General features: G+C 42.8%; 1 protein-coding gene and 1 long non-coding RNA gene across 3 annotated transcripts in view; one reads left to right on the top strand and one right to left on the bottom strand.

The window, feature by feature from the left end:
• Positions 1 to 527, bottom strand: part of LOC114007132 (uncharacterized) — an 18299-nt gene extending 17772 nt beyond the window's left edge. The window contains exon 1 of the long non-coding RNA XR_003548772.1: positions 363 to 527. This is a non-coding gene — a long non-coding RNA (uncharacterized LOC114007132). The remainder of the gene's footprint in view (positions 1 to 362) is intronic.
• Positions 1 to 17227, top strand: part of RNF150 (ring finger protein 150) — a 320502-nt gene that overhangs the window by 270836 nt on the left and 32439 nt on the right. Inside the window, exon 7 of one of the 2 annotated variants that reach the window (XM_014586324.2) lies at positions 11900 to 12066. The exons of the other annotated variant lie outside the window; for it this stretch is intronic. Within the exon in view, the coding sequence (XP_014441810.1) occupies positions 11900 to 11991 (92 nt within the window). The 3' untranslated portion in view covers positions 11992 to 12066. Of the gene's footprint in view, positions 1 to 11899; positions 12067 to 17227 lie in introns of those variants that run through there. 2 annotated transcript variants of the gene reach the window in all.

The following is a 17227-nucleotide window of genomic DNA, read 5'->3' as shown; positions in this document are numbered from 1 at the left end:
ACAGCTGTTCTGAAGAGCAAAGATCTTTGCAATAAGCACATGCCTTGATCATCCAGTTTACCCACATGGCAACTATCCAGTCCACTGTGATAACATGCCTCTGATTAAAAACACTTGCCAATCCAAGAAAGCCCACGCAAGCCCAGGTCCCAGGATTTTACCATCCTGTGTGTCTGGTATCTCTGACAGGGAAGACCGAGGATCTGCTCATTCACCAACAGCCTGTGAGAGAATTAATCAATCTAGCCCACAGATGCATTACCGGCTGGAGCACTTGGCCTGGATAGGACACAGACCATCCACCCGGAAGGAACATGTCTTCCTGAAACAAACTTAGCCAACAGGTTAAAGCCATTTATTACCAGAAGACTCGGATCTTTTTGGGTTGCTCATTGATAGCTTCATAGCCGATTTGAGTAGTCCCTCATAATGTGGTCCATCTTTTGATACATGTCATGGCTCAGCAGCTGTTACCAGAGTGAGCTGGGAAAGGGCTGTCAAACCGTCCTGCACTTTTCCAAATGTTGACATGCTGCACGCGGGTCTCAGCAGCAAGGCAGCAGCTGAGGGCAGGAAACCCACAGGCAGGTCAGCGCTCTTTCCATGTTTGAGCAGCATCAGGTGTAAATAAGATAACATTTCTGTTTGCATTTCAGTTCTAAAGCAAACCATGGGGAAATTCTATCATTCAGAGAGTAAAAAGGCAGGAACAGCTGAAAAATGCCTTTGGGCTGACATAAGAACTGGCTTTGAATATTCAGTCTGAGAGTCCCGTATGTCAAAATATGTCCTAAGTGAAATCAGATAGTTCGAGGGGAAAAGGACAGTAACTACCAGAACATTCCTAGGACTGTGTGAGGTAAGCTGACAGCAAGGAAGCACCACTCACCAGAGGAGAAAATTGGAGCCTTAGTTCTGGTTTAGCCTCCAATTTGCTGTGTGACCATGGGCAAGGAACCTAGCATCTCTGCACTTCCATTAAACACTTACACTAGCATATGATTTCTGAAATCCTTTCCAGGCCCACAGCTAAGCAATTAACGTTACCATACCTATCTTGGCACCTTTCCATGTTTTACTAGGAAAGGCTCAAGAACCATCACCCTCAGTTATAAACCCATCTTGTCATCCTTCTCCTTCTGGCACTAAACCAACCTAGTAAGGAACTATGCCCTCAGCCCTCTCCCATTTTAAGGTAGAGAGGGAGGACTGTGAGGTCCAGCATCTTCCCATCTTCATATCAAACAAATGGTCAAGAAGAGAGTGGAGGCACTGGAACAGCAGCACAGTTGGCCTTGGTCATTGCTGTAACCTGTCTCCTTCAGGGACTCTCCTATATAGTACACTTTGTTGTTGTTTTTAATTTGACCAGAGAGAGAGAGAAAGTGAGAAACCAAGTCTCAAGGTCCAGGACTTGAACCACTGTTGGCCATATGGAAGTCCAGCGCCACCTGCTGGCCCCTAAAGTACACTTCTACAGGACATTATGCTCATAGAATACTCTAGGCAGTACTTACTGGTTCTTACACAGTCTTTGTTGTAAAAAAGACATTGTTTTTCCTCAATAGAACAGTGTAGGTGTAAATTCTAAATTTATGTATTTGTGTATATGTGAATACACAAGATGGTATCTAGTCCCAGATCTATAATGCTTTATATCTTTGAAGTAAGTATCATATGTTGCCTCCTTTTCTCAGAAAAGGAGTAAAAAACAAAGCTGTGATACCATTTGGAATTGGTATTATCTCTAGTTTACAAACAGAGGTGTTGAGACACAAGTACTACATTTAGAGTTGTTGGGGCTATATTAAAGAAAACCCTTCTGACCTAACCTCAGTTCCAGTGTGGGGTATGCTGTATATAATCTTCTCATACATCTATCAAGTAATTTTAAAGGAAATTAGTGGTATTCACCAAAGAATGCTTTCAGTTCTTCTAAATATTTTAAAACTTTTACTTGTCACCAAAATATAGAACTATAAAGATTTTATTAAGGATTTAGTTTAAATAGTTAAGTAGAATGCTAAAAAGTAAATTTCACTTTTTATAACTGTGAACTCTGAAGAAGAAAAATGTTTTGTAAAGAACACTTAATTTAATAATTAATGTTAATCCATTATTAATTCAGGAATAAGAAATCTTGATATCATCTTTCGAGGCTTCAAGGCTGGCTTTTTCCTGGCAGAAAGAAATACTAGTTGTTGGTTTGGTTTTTTTTTCCCCTAAGATCACAATACATAATTCACCCATAATATCTTATACTGTCTTCATAACATTTTTGTACAAATAGAAACTGTCTCAAAAGGAAAAACTGAAGTAGAGGAGCTAAATCAAGTCTCTTACTTTAGCCCAATGGTCTTTCCAATACTCCACCACTAGAAAATGCCAGAAAAGCTCACTAGTTCTAAACTAACACTAAAGAGTTTTTAAAAATCTAATTAAACATGCCTATATGGGTAGATTTCAGACTCAAGGGCATCAGAACTGATCTTAGAAAGGAGCCATCTAGAGTCCACTCAGGATTTCAGGCTACCCATGGTAGATTGAACCCATACATTCATCCCTGTCATGTACCAAAACCCCACCAAAGGGTCTTTGGTCTTTTGGGTTTATTTTGTTTGTTTTTTTTGTTTTTGTATTTTTAGAGAGATTTTTTTGTGATAGGGCATGTATACATGTAGAGAGAAAGTAAGAAATCACCCTCTCAGGGAGATGGCCACACTTCAATCCCTTCTCCTCCATTCTCTTAGGATTTGGGGCATACACACATGTGTGCCTAGTGTTGAGTTTTAAGCCACCAGGCCCAGGACTCAAACCATGGTGGACTATGTGAGAGTCCAGTGACATAACCATTACACCATCTGCTACTCCCCCAAAGGTTTTATTAAAGATATCAATTTACATCAACAAAGAGAACTGAGAAAGGGTTTCAGCAGACAGTATGTCAACAGCTTTTGGATGTTAAAGTGGGAATATTCTTGGCAAAGTAGAGAAAGCTGAAATCTAAAGGCTCTCTCCAAAGGAGAAGTCAGTAAGATGCAAGTTGTGTGGCATTCAGAGCCCTGGAGAGCACTGAGGTAGGGGGAATCAGCCATGGAAGACTGTGGGGTGGAGAGGTGTTCATAAAGAGAGGACTGTCTGAAAGACTGAGAAAAGAGCATGGAGACCTCCAAGGTCGTTCTCCACCATGAGCCACTGATGTGGAGGTCTGCTGTGGTTCGAACAGTTCCCAAAGTTCATGTGTTGAAAACTCTACCCCCAATTCAACAGTGTCAAAATTGAGGCCTTTAAGAGGTGATTCGGCCATGAGAGATCTGCCCTAGTGAATAGATTAATGCTATTATCACAGGAGTGGGTTAGTTAATGCAGGTGTGTTAACACCCTTCTCTGTCTTACACTGTCATTTTCCCTTCCACCATAATATGCAACACAAAAGCCCTTATGAGATGCTAGCAGGAGGCTCTGGACTTCCCAGCCTCCAGAACTGTGAGAAGTATAGTTTTTAATCAATTAGCTAGTTTCTGGCAATCTTTCTTTGCACCAGAACAGACTAATATAAGTTACTTCCCCAGTTGTCAAGCCCCATATGCACTTAATCTTAGTTCTTCATTTGTAAAAAGAATGGAGGGCAAGAATGGCTAGACAGTTGTGAGAAACTACTAAATTCAAAGAGTGAGAACATAAAAATAAACAAGCTCTTAAGGAAGTTAATATAATTCAGAACACACTTCCGTAATCTATAATTTGTATTCCTGCAGAAATATGAGATAATACTGCATTCATGAAAAAGCAGCAGATGCTATGAAAAAAAGAAATTTTTGGAAACAGAGAAAGAGCTCTTGGAAATTAAAATATATAGCAAAGTTGAAAATGAACCTAGACATATTTTTGCATGGAAAAATAAATCCTGACTTTCCCAATGACCTAATAGAATCTGATGTTCCTTCTACAATGATGTTACAATAGTTTTGAGAAATTCCCTGTCACCCTACTAAACATATAGGTCCTCAAAGTGTTCAGTGGCTTTTCACCTTTACATTCCAAAACCCCACATGGCAAATAGTTAGACCTAATAAACATTAGATGGATGAACATGTTAATCTTGGGACACGGTCAATAGCAACAATTGGAAGGTGTGAGTGAATTACAATATAGACTTGTATTTTGTCTGATAGTGAGAAGAATATACCTCCCAAGGACATTCAAACTGGACCAAGTCCCATATAACCAGTTCCTCTGGGGCAACGCTGTGACCCTACCCCATGTGACAGAGGCACTTGACATTAAACTGGTCTCCCCAACACGAGGAAAGGGGAAACTAATGCCCTGTGGGGAAAGACTGATTTATTATTTATCATTATTGATATTGTACCACACTGCAGAAATGGGATTAAAAGCAGCGGAGAGAAAGAAAGTAGCAGAAACAGCAGCAAAGGGAAATGTTTTGGAGAAAAGCTCTAATACCCAATTGCACATAAATTTCTGCAAAAATCTCTGGTCATGTCATAAAACCAAATACCCAAAAACCACTGTGGGCTTAAATAAAGCTTTTCATTTTTGTTTTATTCCATTAGCATGACTCTTATTATTTTATACTAACCCATGATTAAAGAGGATGACCCTACTGAGAGGTAATGCAGGGTGGAGACCACATGACTTTGGAGTCAGACAGATCTGGGCTCTAAAGCTTGGCTACCTATTAGCCACAGTCAACTCACTTAACATCTCTGGGCCCCAGTTTCCTCATCATTAAAATGGTCAAAATAAAATTTATCTTCACAGGTTTGTTGTGAAGATGAAATGAATTGATGTATCTAAAGTTCCTGGCTCAGTGCCTGGCACTCAATAAATCATAACTGTTACTTCTCCCACCCCGCATGTCACCACCACCCCACACACACACACACACACGCACACCACCTGCCCAGGAAAATGTACGTTAGATAAACACATCACAAGTATCTATTGGTACATCTGGAATTTCTTTACATAAACATGTAAAGCACTTGGTCAGATTCCAAGCCAGTCTCCAAGGCCTGCCGGCTCTAGGTTGTAATCCTCAACCACTTGCCTGAAGGGATAAAACCTGACATCACCTCACTCTTCTTCCATTACCGGAATTGCTTTAGTTCATCAGCCAGAATGGCATGCTTACTTATAGCTATTTATCTTTTTCACTAATTGATCATCTGAGAACCACGGAGTTATGAGCAGCAATCTTTATGGTCATGATCTCATATAAAATAACGATACCATTTACAGAGAAACCTCTCAGATTATCAGCATCATCACTAGTCAGCACATCAATCAATCAGCAACCCATTAGTGTCAATTCCTAGAAAGTTGTAATTATGCCCTTTCTACTCTGTATTGGTTATATTCAATGATAGTCTTACCAATAATCTTTATTATTTTTTTTTGTAAAGTTTTTTGCCTTACGGGATGTACACTCACCAGATAGAGAGAGAGAGAGACAAAACAGTGAGAGGGAAAATGAGAAATTACCTCCCTGTGGGGGGTGGCAGGTGGCCACTCTGCAATCCTTTCTCCCCCATTCTCCTTCTGGGATCTTGGGCACACATGTACATGCACCCAGTGTGAGTTTCAAGCCACCTGGTTCAGGACTCAAACCACGGTTGACCATGTAGGAGTCCAGTGATGCAACCACTGTGCCATCTGCTGGCCCCTTTACCAATAATCTTAGATGATGTTTTGTTTGTGGGCATTGGTGCTCACCAGAGAGAGTAAGAGAGAAAGATAGGGAAGGTGAGAAAGCACCCCCCACTCCCCGGGAGATGACCACACCATAATCCTCTTAGGATTTGGGGCATGCATGCACATGCACCCAGCATGTTTTTTAAGCTACAAAGTCCAGGACTCAAACCACACAGTCAGCCATGTGGGATCCAGCTGCCTTAACTTCCATGCCACCTGGCTGGCCCCTTAGATGGTGTTTTGAGCATAACCGATCTGAAGAAAACTGATCTATGGATAAACTATTGTAGTAACTATAGATTTGCTAAGTTTAAACATTCTTTTTTTGTGTGTTCAAGTCATTCCCTGAGGTTCAACTTATAAAGAAAAACTTTCGGAAATGTCCAGAGATATGAATTCCCATGTTTGTGGTATATGGGTCCCACAAACATGTACAAAATCCACTAGGAATCCTTTTAAAGTAGTAGTTAACTCACTGGTGTTGTCTGTGGTGATCCTCACTGCAGTTCTTTTATCCCTCTGAGGGAAAACAATTAGAGAAGACTTCCAGAGAAAAGAAAATAAAGGGTGGTTAAATGATTTAGCTGGACTCTCCTGCCTACCTCAGCCAGGCCACAGCTCGAGTGTTACCAGTTAGAATACCTCCTCTAGTTTACATGAGTCAGAGAATGCTGGCATGACTAGAAAGTAGTCCTTCCTCCTTGACTGGGAGGGTTCTCATGGGTCACACATGGAACACTGGGATGAGACTCAAGCCAGGATCTTTGTAGACTTGCCTACACGTATGCCACCTCCCATACCCAGGACCTTGACTCATCATCCAGAATCACAAGGAATTAAATGTCTAGGGCTTCCCAGGCATGATTCTTAGCAGAGTAGCAAACCAGGACCATACGTGACACTGCATGCCTGCAGACGAGCTGTGATTGGCCCTCAGAATGCTTCTGAGGAGATCTAATTAGGAGGCCAGCCCCATGGTCCAGTGGTGAAGGGAGCCAGCTTCCCACATGGCCGACTACAGTACAAATTCCCACCATGTTGGCTTGAGAGAGTCACCAGGTGTATGTGTGTACATACTCCGAATTTACACAGAACGGAGAAGGGATTGCAGTGTAACCATGCCTTTTCACCCCCATCTTGCACATGTACTCTCTGGCAGGTCATAATAATAGTGATCTTGTTTTAGGAGACAGAGCTTGTAACAAGGGTTTACGCACAAACCTGGATTTCCAACCTGGGAATTCAGAAGAGGCAGTGATCCTGGGCCTCATCCCCTTGTGGTGACACTTGACTCAACCCAAGTCATGTCCTGAACATGGCTGTCCAGCAAGCCTGGCAGTGGCAGACACGAGGACAGTTCCAGGACAACAGTACTGCCGCCTTGTGCAGTGATGTCTAAGGGAAGACCAGTGGTGTTTTGAGCTTTGCTATAGGGCATGTGCTGTCACCCAAGACAGACAGAAAAAAAGGGAAAGATCACCCCCTCCGTGGTGACAGTCACAACACAATCACTTCTCCTTCCATTCTCCTCTTAAGATTTTGGGCAAGCACACATGCCTGGCAAGATTTCCAAACTGCCAGGTCTGGGACTCAAACCACATAGCTGGTCATGTGGGATCTACCACCTTAACCTCCACACCACCTGCTGGCCCATTCTCAATTGTTTAATTTGCTATAGGGTGACTGCACTCACCAGAGAGAGATGGGGCAGGGGGTGTGGGGAAGACGAGTGTGGAAGGGAGTGAGAAAGCATTTCCAGGGTTAATGGCCATGCCTCAATCCTTTGTCCTCCATTCTCCTCTCAGGATTTTGGGCACACACACACACACATACACACACAGTCACACACACAAACCCAGTGTGTTTCTCAAGCCACTGGGTCCGGAACTCAAACCATGCAGTCAGCTATAGGGGATTGAGCAATCTCAACCAACATACCACCAGCTGGCCCAAGATCAATGTTTGAATTTGCCTATTAGATCTCATTATAGAAAAAAAAAAATCTATTGGTAAAACCATGCAGTAAAACTGTGTATGTGCTATTAGCCAGCAACATGCCTAGTTAATACTCTCCCTGGTAACTAATGGCCACAGCAGGGTGAGACAATTAGTAGGTTTATAGACTAACATTCTATCAGATCATTCATTTATATGAGTAACGACATATGCCTTAATCAGAACTGTCAGCACAAAAAAGTATTGGTGGCATTTAAACTCCTGCTGTGCCACAAGAACAGTGGAATGAATTTGGTAAGGGAAAATAATATTCGCCATGGTAATACTGCCCTCTTATTTTAATAAGGAGTTAATTAGAAAATTGGATTTGGAAATCAAAGTTTAAGCAGGAGCACAGTGGATTTAAAAGTTCTGTTATCAAGTTGAGGTAAAATTTGTGCAGTGGGATAAAGGCTTGCCTCACACAGTGCATACATACGTAGAAGCATGCACACATGTATTTCAAGCATACGTGTACCTATTATACAAACACACATGCATATATAGACAGGTTTGTGTATGCATGTAATATGGCAGGTTTATATGCCTACAGCATCACTTACACACACACACCTGTGCACTTTTTTTTCTTTTTATGGAGAGGTTTTTGCTATAGGGTGTGTGTGCTCGCCAGAAAGAGACAGAGAGACAGAAAGTGAGAAATCACTCCCCAGGGGGGATGGCCACGCCACAATCCCTTCTCCTCCATTCTCCTCTCAGAATCTTGGGCATGCATGCACACTCGCCCGGCATAAGTCCAAGTTGCTGGGTCCAGGACTTGAACCACGGTCGACCACATGGGAGTCCAGCAACATAGCCATTACACTAACTGCTGGTCCCGTCATACCTATGCACTTCTGCAGCATACATGTATGGCGGCACACACACACATTCCTAGTACTCTAACCCACTCGTTGTGTGTCAGTGAAGGTAGTCCTGTCTCAGGATAATTGGAATTTCTGGTTATAAGGGTCATGATTACTCCTGGAAGTCAAACTGTAGATCCAACTTAGCCCTTAAGAACTTGGGCCAACAGTAGTGTGGTGGTGAAGGCAATTGGATCCTACATGGCTGGCTGCATCGTTTGAGTCCCAGACTGGCAACTTAAAAACATGCCTGGTGCACATGCAGGTGTGCCCAAAATTCCAAGAGGAGAATGGAGAAGAAGGGATTGTGGCACAGCCATCCTCGCGTCAGGGGTACTTTCTCACTTTCTCTTTCTCTCTGGTGAGCGCACACCCTCTATAACAAATTAAACAAACAAACTCAAACCTATGTATCATTTTGTTTCTTCAAGGCTCTCAAGCCACTCCCTAATTTTAGGTACAATGTATTTCTAGCATCTAAGACCTACTGTAGAATGACACTTTTACAGCCAAATAAAATAACATGTGTCTGTCTATACTGAGCATGAATATTATCTTCATCTCTGAGGCATCAGGAAATGTGGTCACATGGTAAAGGCTCTGGGAGGGAAGTGCGGGTCCTTGTTAGATGGCGGAAAGAAAAACTGACGTTTCCTGTCCCTAATTTATATCCCCGAAAACAGTATAAGTTCAGGCTCATAAAACCAAGTCCTGGCCCAGCCCTGCTGATGTAACTGTGGGCAAATGGCTCAATCTCTCTACCTCCATCTCCCCATCTGTAAATTGAAAGTAAACAGAGGGGGCTGGCACGTGGCAAAGATGCTGGACTCCCACATGGCCAACCACAGTTTGAGTCCCGGACCTGGCAGTTTTCTTTTCTTTTTCACTTTCCTTTTCTCTCTCTAGTCAAATTTTAAAAATAACAACAATAAATAAAGTTAAATAAATAAATAAATCCTTTTTAAAACTGAAAGTAAAAAGAATATTTACATTATGGGACTAAACGTAGTACAAAATCCTTAGAAAAATGTCTGGTACATAATAAGCATTAAAAAAAAAACTATTCATTCTTGTCATTGTCTAGAGAAGGAAGAGAAGACTCATGGCATATTAAGCACCCGCCACATGCCCCAAGCCTTGCACAGTGCTTTGTATTTCACTTAACCTTTGCAGTTATTATCTCTCATGTGAGAAGCTGAATCAGAGGGACCATCAGGTGGCATGGTGGTTAAGGTGCTGGAGTTCCCACATGGTTGACTGTGGTTCGAGTCCTGGACCTGGCGGCTTGCTTTCTCTCTGTCTTTCTCTAGTAAAACTCATGCAAATAATAATAATAATAAACAAAATAATTATTAAAAAAAAAAAAAAGAAAGAAACTGAATCAGAAAGCAGTCCAGGAACCACATCAAAGGTTACTCATGGAGAAAATGGCAGAGCTGGGGTGAGAAGTCTGTCCTTTTAGGCCCAGCTTCTATTAGGTTTCTGGGAAAGTCATGATGTATTTTCCCATGTGTTTCTATGCAAAAATTCATCTTTACTTTCCCGACCGCCCAGTAGTTTACCAGTTTCCCAAGTGTGATCTAAACACCCAACTGAACTATAATTGGAATGCAGATCCCGTGGCCCCACCCAAATGCACTGAATCACAAGTTTCCTTCTTCTTTCTTCTTGTCATGCCAGAGGGCTACACCTTCTCCAGAGAGAAACAGGTAGACAGGGAGAAGGAGAAAGTAACCACCATGGGACACGGTCAAACCCGAATCCTTTCTCCTCCATCTCTCCTTCCTTTGGGGATTTTGGTAATACATAGGTGCACACATGCCCAGAGAGTTTCTTAAGCTGTCAGGTCCAGGACTCGAACCATGCAGTCAGGCATGTGAGATCTAGCCACCTTAACAACCAGGCCACCAGCTGGCATAAGTGGATCCTTCTTAATAGATCTGTGCTGTCTCTCCATGCATGCAATAAAGATGACCACAGGATTCTTGCGACACTGACCCAACTCCCAAAAGGACATCGGTAGGCAAGAGAAGTGGGACTTATTCCGTCATGCCTTGCTGTGGTCTACACCGAGATCCTAGCAGCTGACCACGCTATACGGGGCAGAAAGTCTTTTATCGTTATCATAATCGCTTCTTTGTCCTTGAAACACTGCATACTGGCAATGTGACACACATGCCGTGTGGAGTGCAGGCATCCACTTACATTCCAAGCATAAACAATAACTCCAGAACCATCTACTGGGGAAAAAACCAAGTGCTTTCTGTCGAGAAAACACTTTAAAATCTGAGAAACTGAAATAAGTCCTTGAACCAGTAGAGCAAAAGATGAATCTTGAAAGAATTGTAATTGGTTTTCTCAGATATATAATTGTACTGAGGAAAAAGGACTTTGGTGTCATAAAATTAACTACAGTACTAAAAGAAAAAAAGAGCAAGCAACAAGGTTACATTTTACAGCTCCCTCGGATTCACGGGTTCGCAGCATAGAACTAATTAGCTGGTAACCTCTAGCAGCAGCATCTTCCACCAAAGGGACGGTGTAGACAGCATGTTCTGGGAGCTGACTAGGAAGCAGGAGGGAATAAAGGCAGGGGCTCTGTTTTTATTTCTTTATCATAAGCAATTACAGCTATGCGACATTGGAACCCTGGCTTAACTCATAATCTGCATAGCTAATTTTTTTTTCTTTTTAATTTTGCTACAGGGGGCATGCACTTGCCAGAGAGAAGAGGAAGGAGAGGGAAAATGGGAAATCCGTCCTCAGAGGGAATGGTCCTTCTCCTCTCAGGAGTTTAGGCACACGCGCACAGTGGGGTTTTCAAGCTTCTGGGTCTGGTACTTGAACTGTGCAGTTGGCCACATGGGATCCAGTCCCCCTAACCACCATGCCACCAGCTGGCCCCAATTATTTCTTTTTTCCCGACGTTATTGGGTCATCAGAAAGGTCATGAGGTATTTCTCTATACAAAAATATAACTTTTCTGATGATCCAAAAATTAATTTTTTTTCTGTAAGTGAGAGATAGAAACACAGAACGCACAGGAGTACCGACTCTGCACTCCACCAAGCCTCGGCTAGCCTTGATCATGGGCAGGCACATGCCTGGTGTGCTGAGAGAGGTCTCAGGACACAAATCCGGAACTTCCCCACATGGGTCAGCCTTTCCGAGCACCTCATTTACCGCTCAGCACCATCTGGCCCCCCAGATAGCTAACTTCCTACAGAGTCAGATATTGTTACTTTTGTCACCAAAGCACGTAGTTGGGACTTTGACTTTGCATGCGTATCTTTGCTTAGGATGTTTTCATCTTCTCCTTCTAGGGCTGTCTCAGTGCCTAAATGTGCATCCTCTCCTTGAAGAAACCATATCTCAAAAATGCAATGGTGAAAAAGAAAAATATACCCACGTCTGATGGTCAAACTACCGTCAGAGTTTTATGCGAAAATGTTTAAACAGTCTTGGAAATCCCAGCCAGCTCTCAGGCTACCTGTGTCTCCTGACCCCCAAGAGGTTTTTTCCTAGGAGAAGTTTCAGAAAACCTAAGGTGCCCTTGGGTTGGGCTAATGAACGGGATCTTCAAAGACAGAGTTCTCAAGGGCCTTCTCTTTGTGTCAGCTTTCAGATTCCCTAGGGAGGCTGGAGACGTGGGGACCTTCCCTGAACTGAAGAGGCTCCCTTGGTCTCCATGGAGACTCAAGCAGTAGTTCAGCACCAGATGCACAAGTTGTATGTGCTTTAGGGCTTTATGGAGTTTTAACCACTCTGCACCATATTTGCCTTATTTTATTTACTTTATTATTTTAGGGTTTTGCTATAACGCATGTACACTCATCAAAGAGAGACAGAGAGGGAAAGTGAGAAATCACCCCCCAAGGAGGATGGCCACATTGTAGTCCCTTCTCCTCCATTGTCCTCTTGGGATTTTGGGTCTGCACACACATACTTCTGGTATGAGTTTTTAAGCCACCGGACCTGGAACTTGAACCATGGTTGGCTATGTGGAGTCCAGGGATGTAACCATTACACCATCTGCTGGTCCCTCTGGTCTTTTTTCAAACCACTGGGTCCAGGACTCAAATCACACAGTCAACTATGTGGGATCCAGCTTTCCTAACCACACTATCAGCAGATCCATCAAAGAGCTATTCTTCTGTAGCTAATACAAGATATTTCCCAGCAGAAGGGGGAAAAAATATACAAGTGTATGGCTAGATCTATTCACAACAGAGCATCCTCTATTTGAGACGTGGGTCATACTATGGCTCTAGGTTTTTTTGTTTGTCTTAGGAGAGATTTTTGCTATAGGGTGCGTGCACTCACTAGAGAGACAGAAAGCAAGAAATCACCTCCCGGGTGGGGGGTGATGGCCATGTTGCAATTTCTTCTCCTCTATTCATCTCTTCGGATTTTGGGCACACACATACACACATGCTCCCAGCATGAGTTTTAAGATACCGGGCCCAGGACTCAAACCACAGTTGACTGCAAGGGAGTCCAGCAATGTAGCCATTACATCATCTACTGGTCCCTTTTTATTGGGGGAGGGGGGGTGCGTAGCAGGGGAGAGAGTTTTGCTATAGGGCATGTGTATTCACCAGAAAGATGGAGAGACAGAAAGTGAGAAATCACCCCCTAGGGGGATGGCCATGCTGCAATCCCTTCTCCATTCTTCTCTCAGGATCTTGGGCACGCATGCACACATGCCCGTCATGAGTTTAAGCCATTGGGTCCGGACTCAAACCACATGGGAGTCCAGTGACATGGCCATTACGCCAACTGCTGGTCCCTTTTTTTTTCTTTCTTCTTTTAATACAAGTTTAAAATATGCTACAGGAAATTGGCAAAATGATAAGCACAGCATGCAGAGATCAAAGGGATTCCTGGACAAATATTTAAGTTATTTTTTCTGAATATTTGTGAGGTTAAACTGAGGAAGGTAAAAGGCACTTACCATAAATATCAGTAATAATTTCAAATAGCAGCAATATGTGCTTTAAAAAAAAACTCAAAAGCTATATATAGGCTACATATTGAAATGACTTTCTATTGTGGAAAAGTCACAGGACATATTAAACATAACTAGGAAAAGACAACATTATAAAACACTCTGACAATATCTGGAAGACCTCAACAGAGCTTAATCTAAAAGTCTATTTCATTAATTAAAGCCATTTGTCCAAAGATAACAGTGATTTAGTGTAATATTTATCAATGCCTATTTTGAGCAAGGATGAAATTGCCCTTTCTCTGAAGGAATTTAGATTCTAACAGATGTAAAACAGATGTGTACAAAGTACAAGTGATGTTGCCAAGCGCTATTTCTTGAAAATTGGTCTCATTTGCCAGATCTGCTAAAAAGGCCTTGTCTCCAGAAGGAATTTATTTAGCTTTCATTAATTTAAAAAGAAGAGAAGAATGATCACCCATCAGCTGATGGGGGACATAGAAAGACCTTACCCCATGTTAGATTCTAGGAGCTTCCGATGGGCTCCATTCGGGAGATTTGGCCATTTGAACACATATTGAAGAATATCAGTATGAAATGCCTCCATCTTTGATTTTCTGTCCTTAATCTGGAAAATTGCTAGGTAAGTCATTTTCTCCTGATTGTGTGTTTATTATGGATACGTTTGCCCCAGCATGCGAGTCTGACTATAAGAATCCTCTCAGTCCTTCTCACCTCCTCATTTTCCATCTATATGAGCCCACTGGAAGAACAGGGGCACCTTCACCCCCAAGCACTGCCAGCAACAGACAGGATTCCTAACACAGGTGGCCCCTCTGCTCAGGAAAGTGCTGTATGTGAGTCTGAACCCAGTAAAGAGAAACCGGAAACCAGAAAACGGTCTTAGAAGGAACCCAGTGAAGTGGAGGAGCTGGAAAGAGCAGGAGGAAGACTCCTGACACATATAAACAAACAGGGCACTTGACCTCCCTGTGCGGCCCAGCTCTTGTTCTTAGCCTGCTCTGCAGACTTGCTGTGCTGCCTCCGTGTGGTGTACGTCTGCAGTATTGAAATGAAGAGAGTCCAAGTCCCTCTCCTCCATATTGGCCTTTTAAAAAATCAGCATAGACCCAGGGGGTGGCTCAGTGGCAATGTAACACTCCACGATGCGGAAGCCATGTGGGAAGGTGTCAGGTTCACGTCCCGAGGTCTCCCTGTACATGCCAGGTGCATTCACACTTGCCTCTTGTACTGGCTGGCTGGACTAGGGAGTAGACTGTGGCATGAGGACCCTTTTGGGAGTGCCTGTCTGTCTCTCTCTCTCTTTCAGAAGAAATAAACTTTTTTAAAAAATCAACATCATTTCTTCATTTATCTCATGTGTTCAGTACAGAGAGTTGGTGACCACTGAGTTGCTCTTATCTGTATAGGATTGGGAATGGAGGCTTGGGACTCCATTGCAAAAACAAGCCTCAGCCCTCAGAGAATGTACATTGTGCTCTTATTAAGAGAAAAAGAAACAGTTGATAAATACGTAAATGGCAAAATAAGGGCCAGCCCTGTTGCCCGGTTATGGGAGCTGGATCCCACATGGCCAACAGCAACTCAAATCTTGGCCCCAGTGATTTGAAAAACATACCAGGTGCCTGTGTGTGTGAGCCAAACATTCCCAACAGGACGGAGCCATGGAGAAGGGACCGAGTGTCCCCTCACACCCCAACAGAGGATGTGTTCTCCTTTCTCTGGCACACACATATGTCCTCTGGCAATAACTTTTTTAAAAAGTGAAATTGACCAGACTATTAACCAGGTATCTGAAATACTGTTGATTTCAAGCAGATAAACAGGAGATCGTGGTGGGCAGAACCACCTCTAGACTCTGTACACTCCTCTGGCTACAGGAACCTACAGGGTCAAGGAGACAAGCCTCCCAGAGCCCCTAACTCATTCACTAGAGTGAGGATGCAGAAGTGTCTGGAAGGCCTGAATGGGCTACCTTCTCCTCTTCATTTCAGTTTTTGTTTCTTTGGGGTTTTTTTGTTGTTTGTTTGTTTGGAGAGGTTTTTGCTATAGGGTGTGTGTGCTTGCCAGAAAGACAGAGACAGAGAGATAGAAAGCAAGAAATCACCCCCCCGGGGGGGGGGGATGGCCATGCCACAATCCCTTCTCCTCCATTCTCTCTTGGGATCTTGGGCATGCACACACATGCCCGGTGTGAATTTAACCCATGGGTCCAGGTCACATACCATGGTCAACTCACATGGGAGTCCAGCAACATAGCCATTACGTCACACACACTCACCAAAGAGAAATAGAGGAAGACACAAAAGCACTGCAATGAGAAATGGTCATGCCACGGTCCCTTCTCCATTTCTTTCTCTTTTCAGAATTCTGGATACATATATGTGCACATACATCTGGTATGTTTCTCTAGCCACCAGGTCTGGGACTTGAACAATGTGACTGGCCATGTGGAGTCTGCTGCCTTAATCACCAGGACAGGAACTCACCCCAAACCCTTTTCTTTGTAAGCTGATAAATACATATGAAAAGTGCCCAGCATACAATCAGATCCTTCCCCCTTCATTGCATCACCTTTACAAGAAGCATTTGGTGGAGTTTGTTTTAGCTACCAGATGCTTGTTTTCTTTTGGCTTTTCAGGAAATAAAGATCAAACTAGTGGGGCTGGCAGGTGGCACAGTGGTTAAGGGTGCTGGACTCCCACATAGCCAACTGTGGTTCAAGTCCTGGACCTGGAGGCTTGCTTTCTCACTTTCCCTCTCTCTCTCACTCTGTCCCTCTCTGGTCAAATTAAAATAATAATAAAAAAATAATAAAATAATTCTAAAAAAAAAAAAAAAAGACATTGTATTGTCTGCTTGGGCTGCTGTAACAAATATCATAGACCAGATGGCTTAGGCAACAGACATCTTATTTCTCACAGTTCTGGAGGCTGGGAAGTCTGAGAATAGGATGCCATTGCTCAGATTCCTAGCGAGAGCCCTCTTCCTCACTGGTAGACAACTGTCTTCTCACTGTGTCCCCACATAATGAGAAAGAACAAACTCTAGTCTCTTCCAACCTCTTTACTCCCATCATGGGGATCCCACCCTCATGACCTCATCTTAACCTAATGATCTCTCAAAGCTTCACCTTCTAACACCATTACACTGGGGATTAGGATTTTGGACATATGAATTTTGAGGTGCACCAACACTCAGCCTCCAACACATACATAAATATCTATCTGTTGGGAAAAGGACAAATAAAATACAGCATATTCTTAGATAGCCTCGTTGGCTACAGTCGTTAATGGGAATATATGATATGATTAAATCTAAAAGACAAGATTAAGAGAAAAAAAGTTGCAGAACAGATTTCATTTGTATTTAACAAAGTATAATTACACAAAAATGATGCTTAGTTTATGAATTTGTTACCTACATACAGAGCACACGTATAAAATGCAAGGATTCACATCAAATCATAGCTTGGTTGGATGTATAAAATTAGAAATGAAGTACCAACTAATGTGGGGTTGGTTAGTTGATTTTGCTTTCACTAAATAGACACATTGAAATGTAATATGACAGGGCTAGCAGGTGGTGGTGTGGTTAAGGCTCTGGACTCCCATATCCCCGACTGCAGTTCGAGTTCCAGACCTGGCGGCTTACTTTCTCACTTTGCCTCTCAGTCTGTCTG

The sequence above is a fragment of the Tupaia chinensis genome, unplaced genomic scaffold (genome assembly GCF_000334495.1).
Source record: "Tupaia chinensis unplaced genomic scaffold, TupChi_1.0 Scaffold000127_2, whole genome shotgun sequence".
Taxonomy (NCBI): Eukaryota; Metazoa; Chordata; class Mammalia; order Scandentia; family Tupaiidae; genus Tupaia; species Tupaia belangeri.
This window is presented reverse-complemented; position numbering and strand designations above follow the sequence as displayed.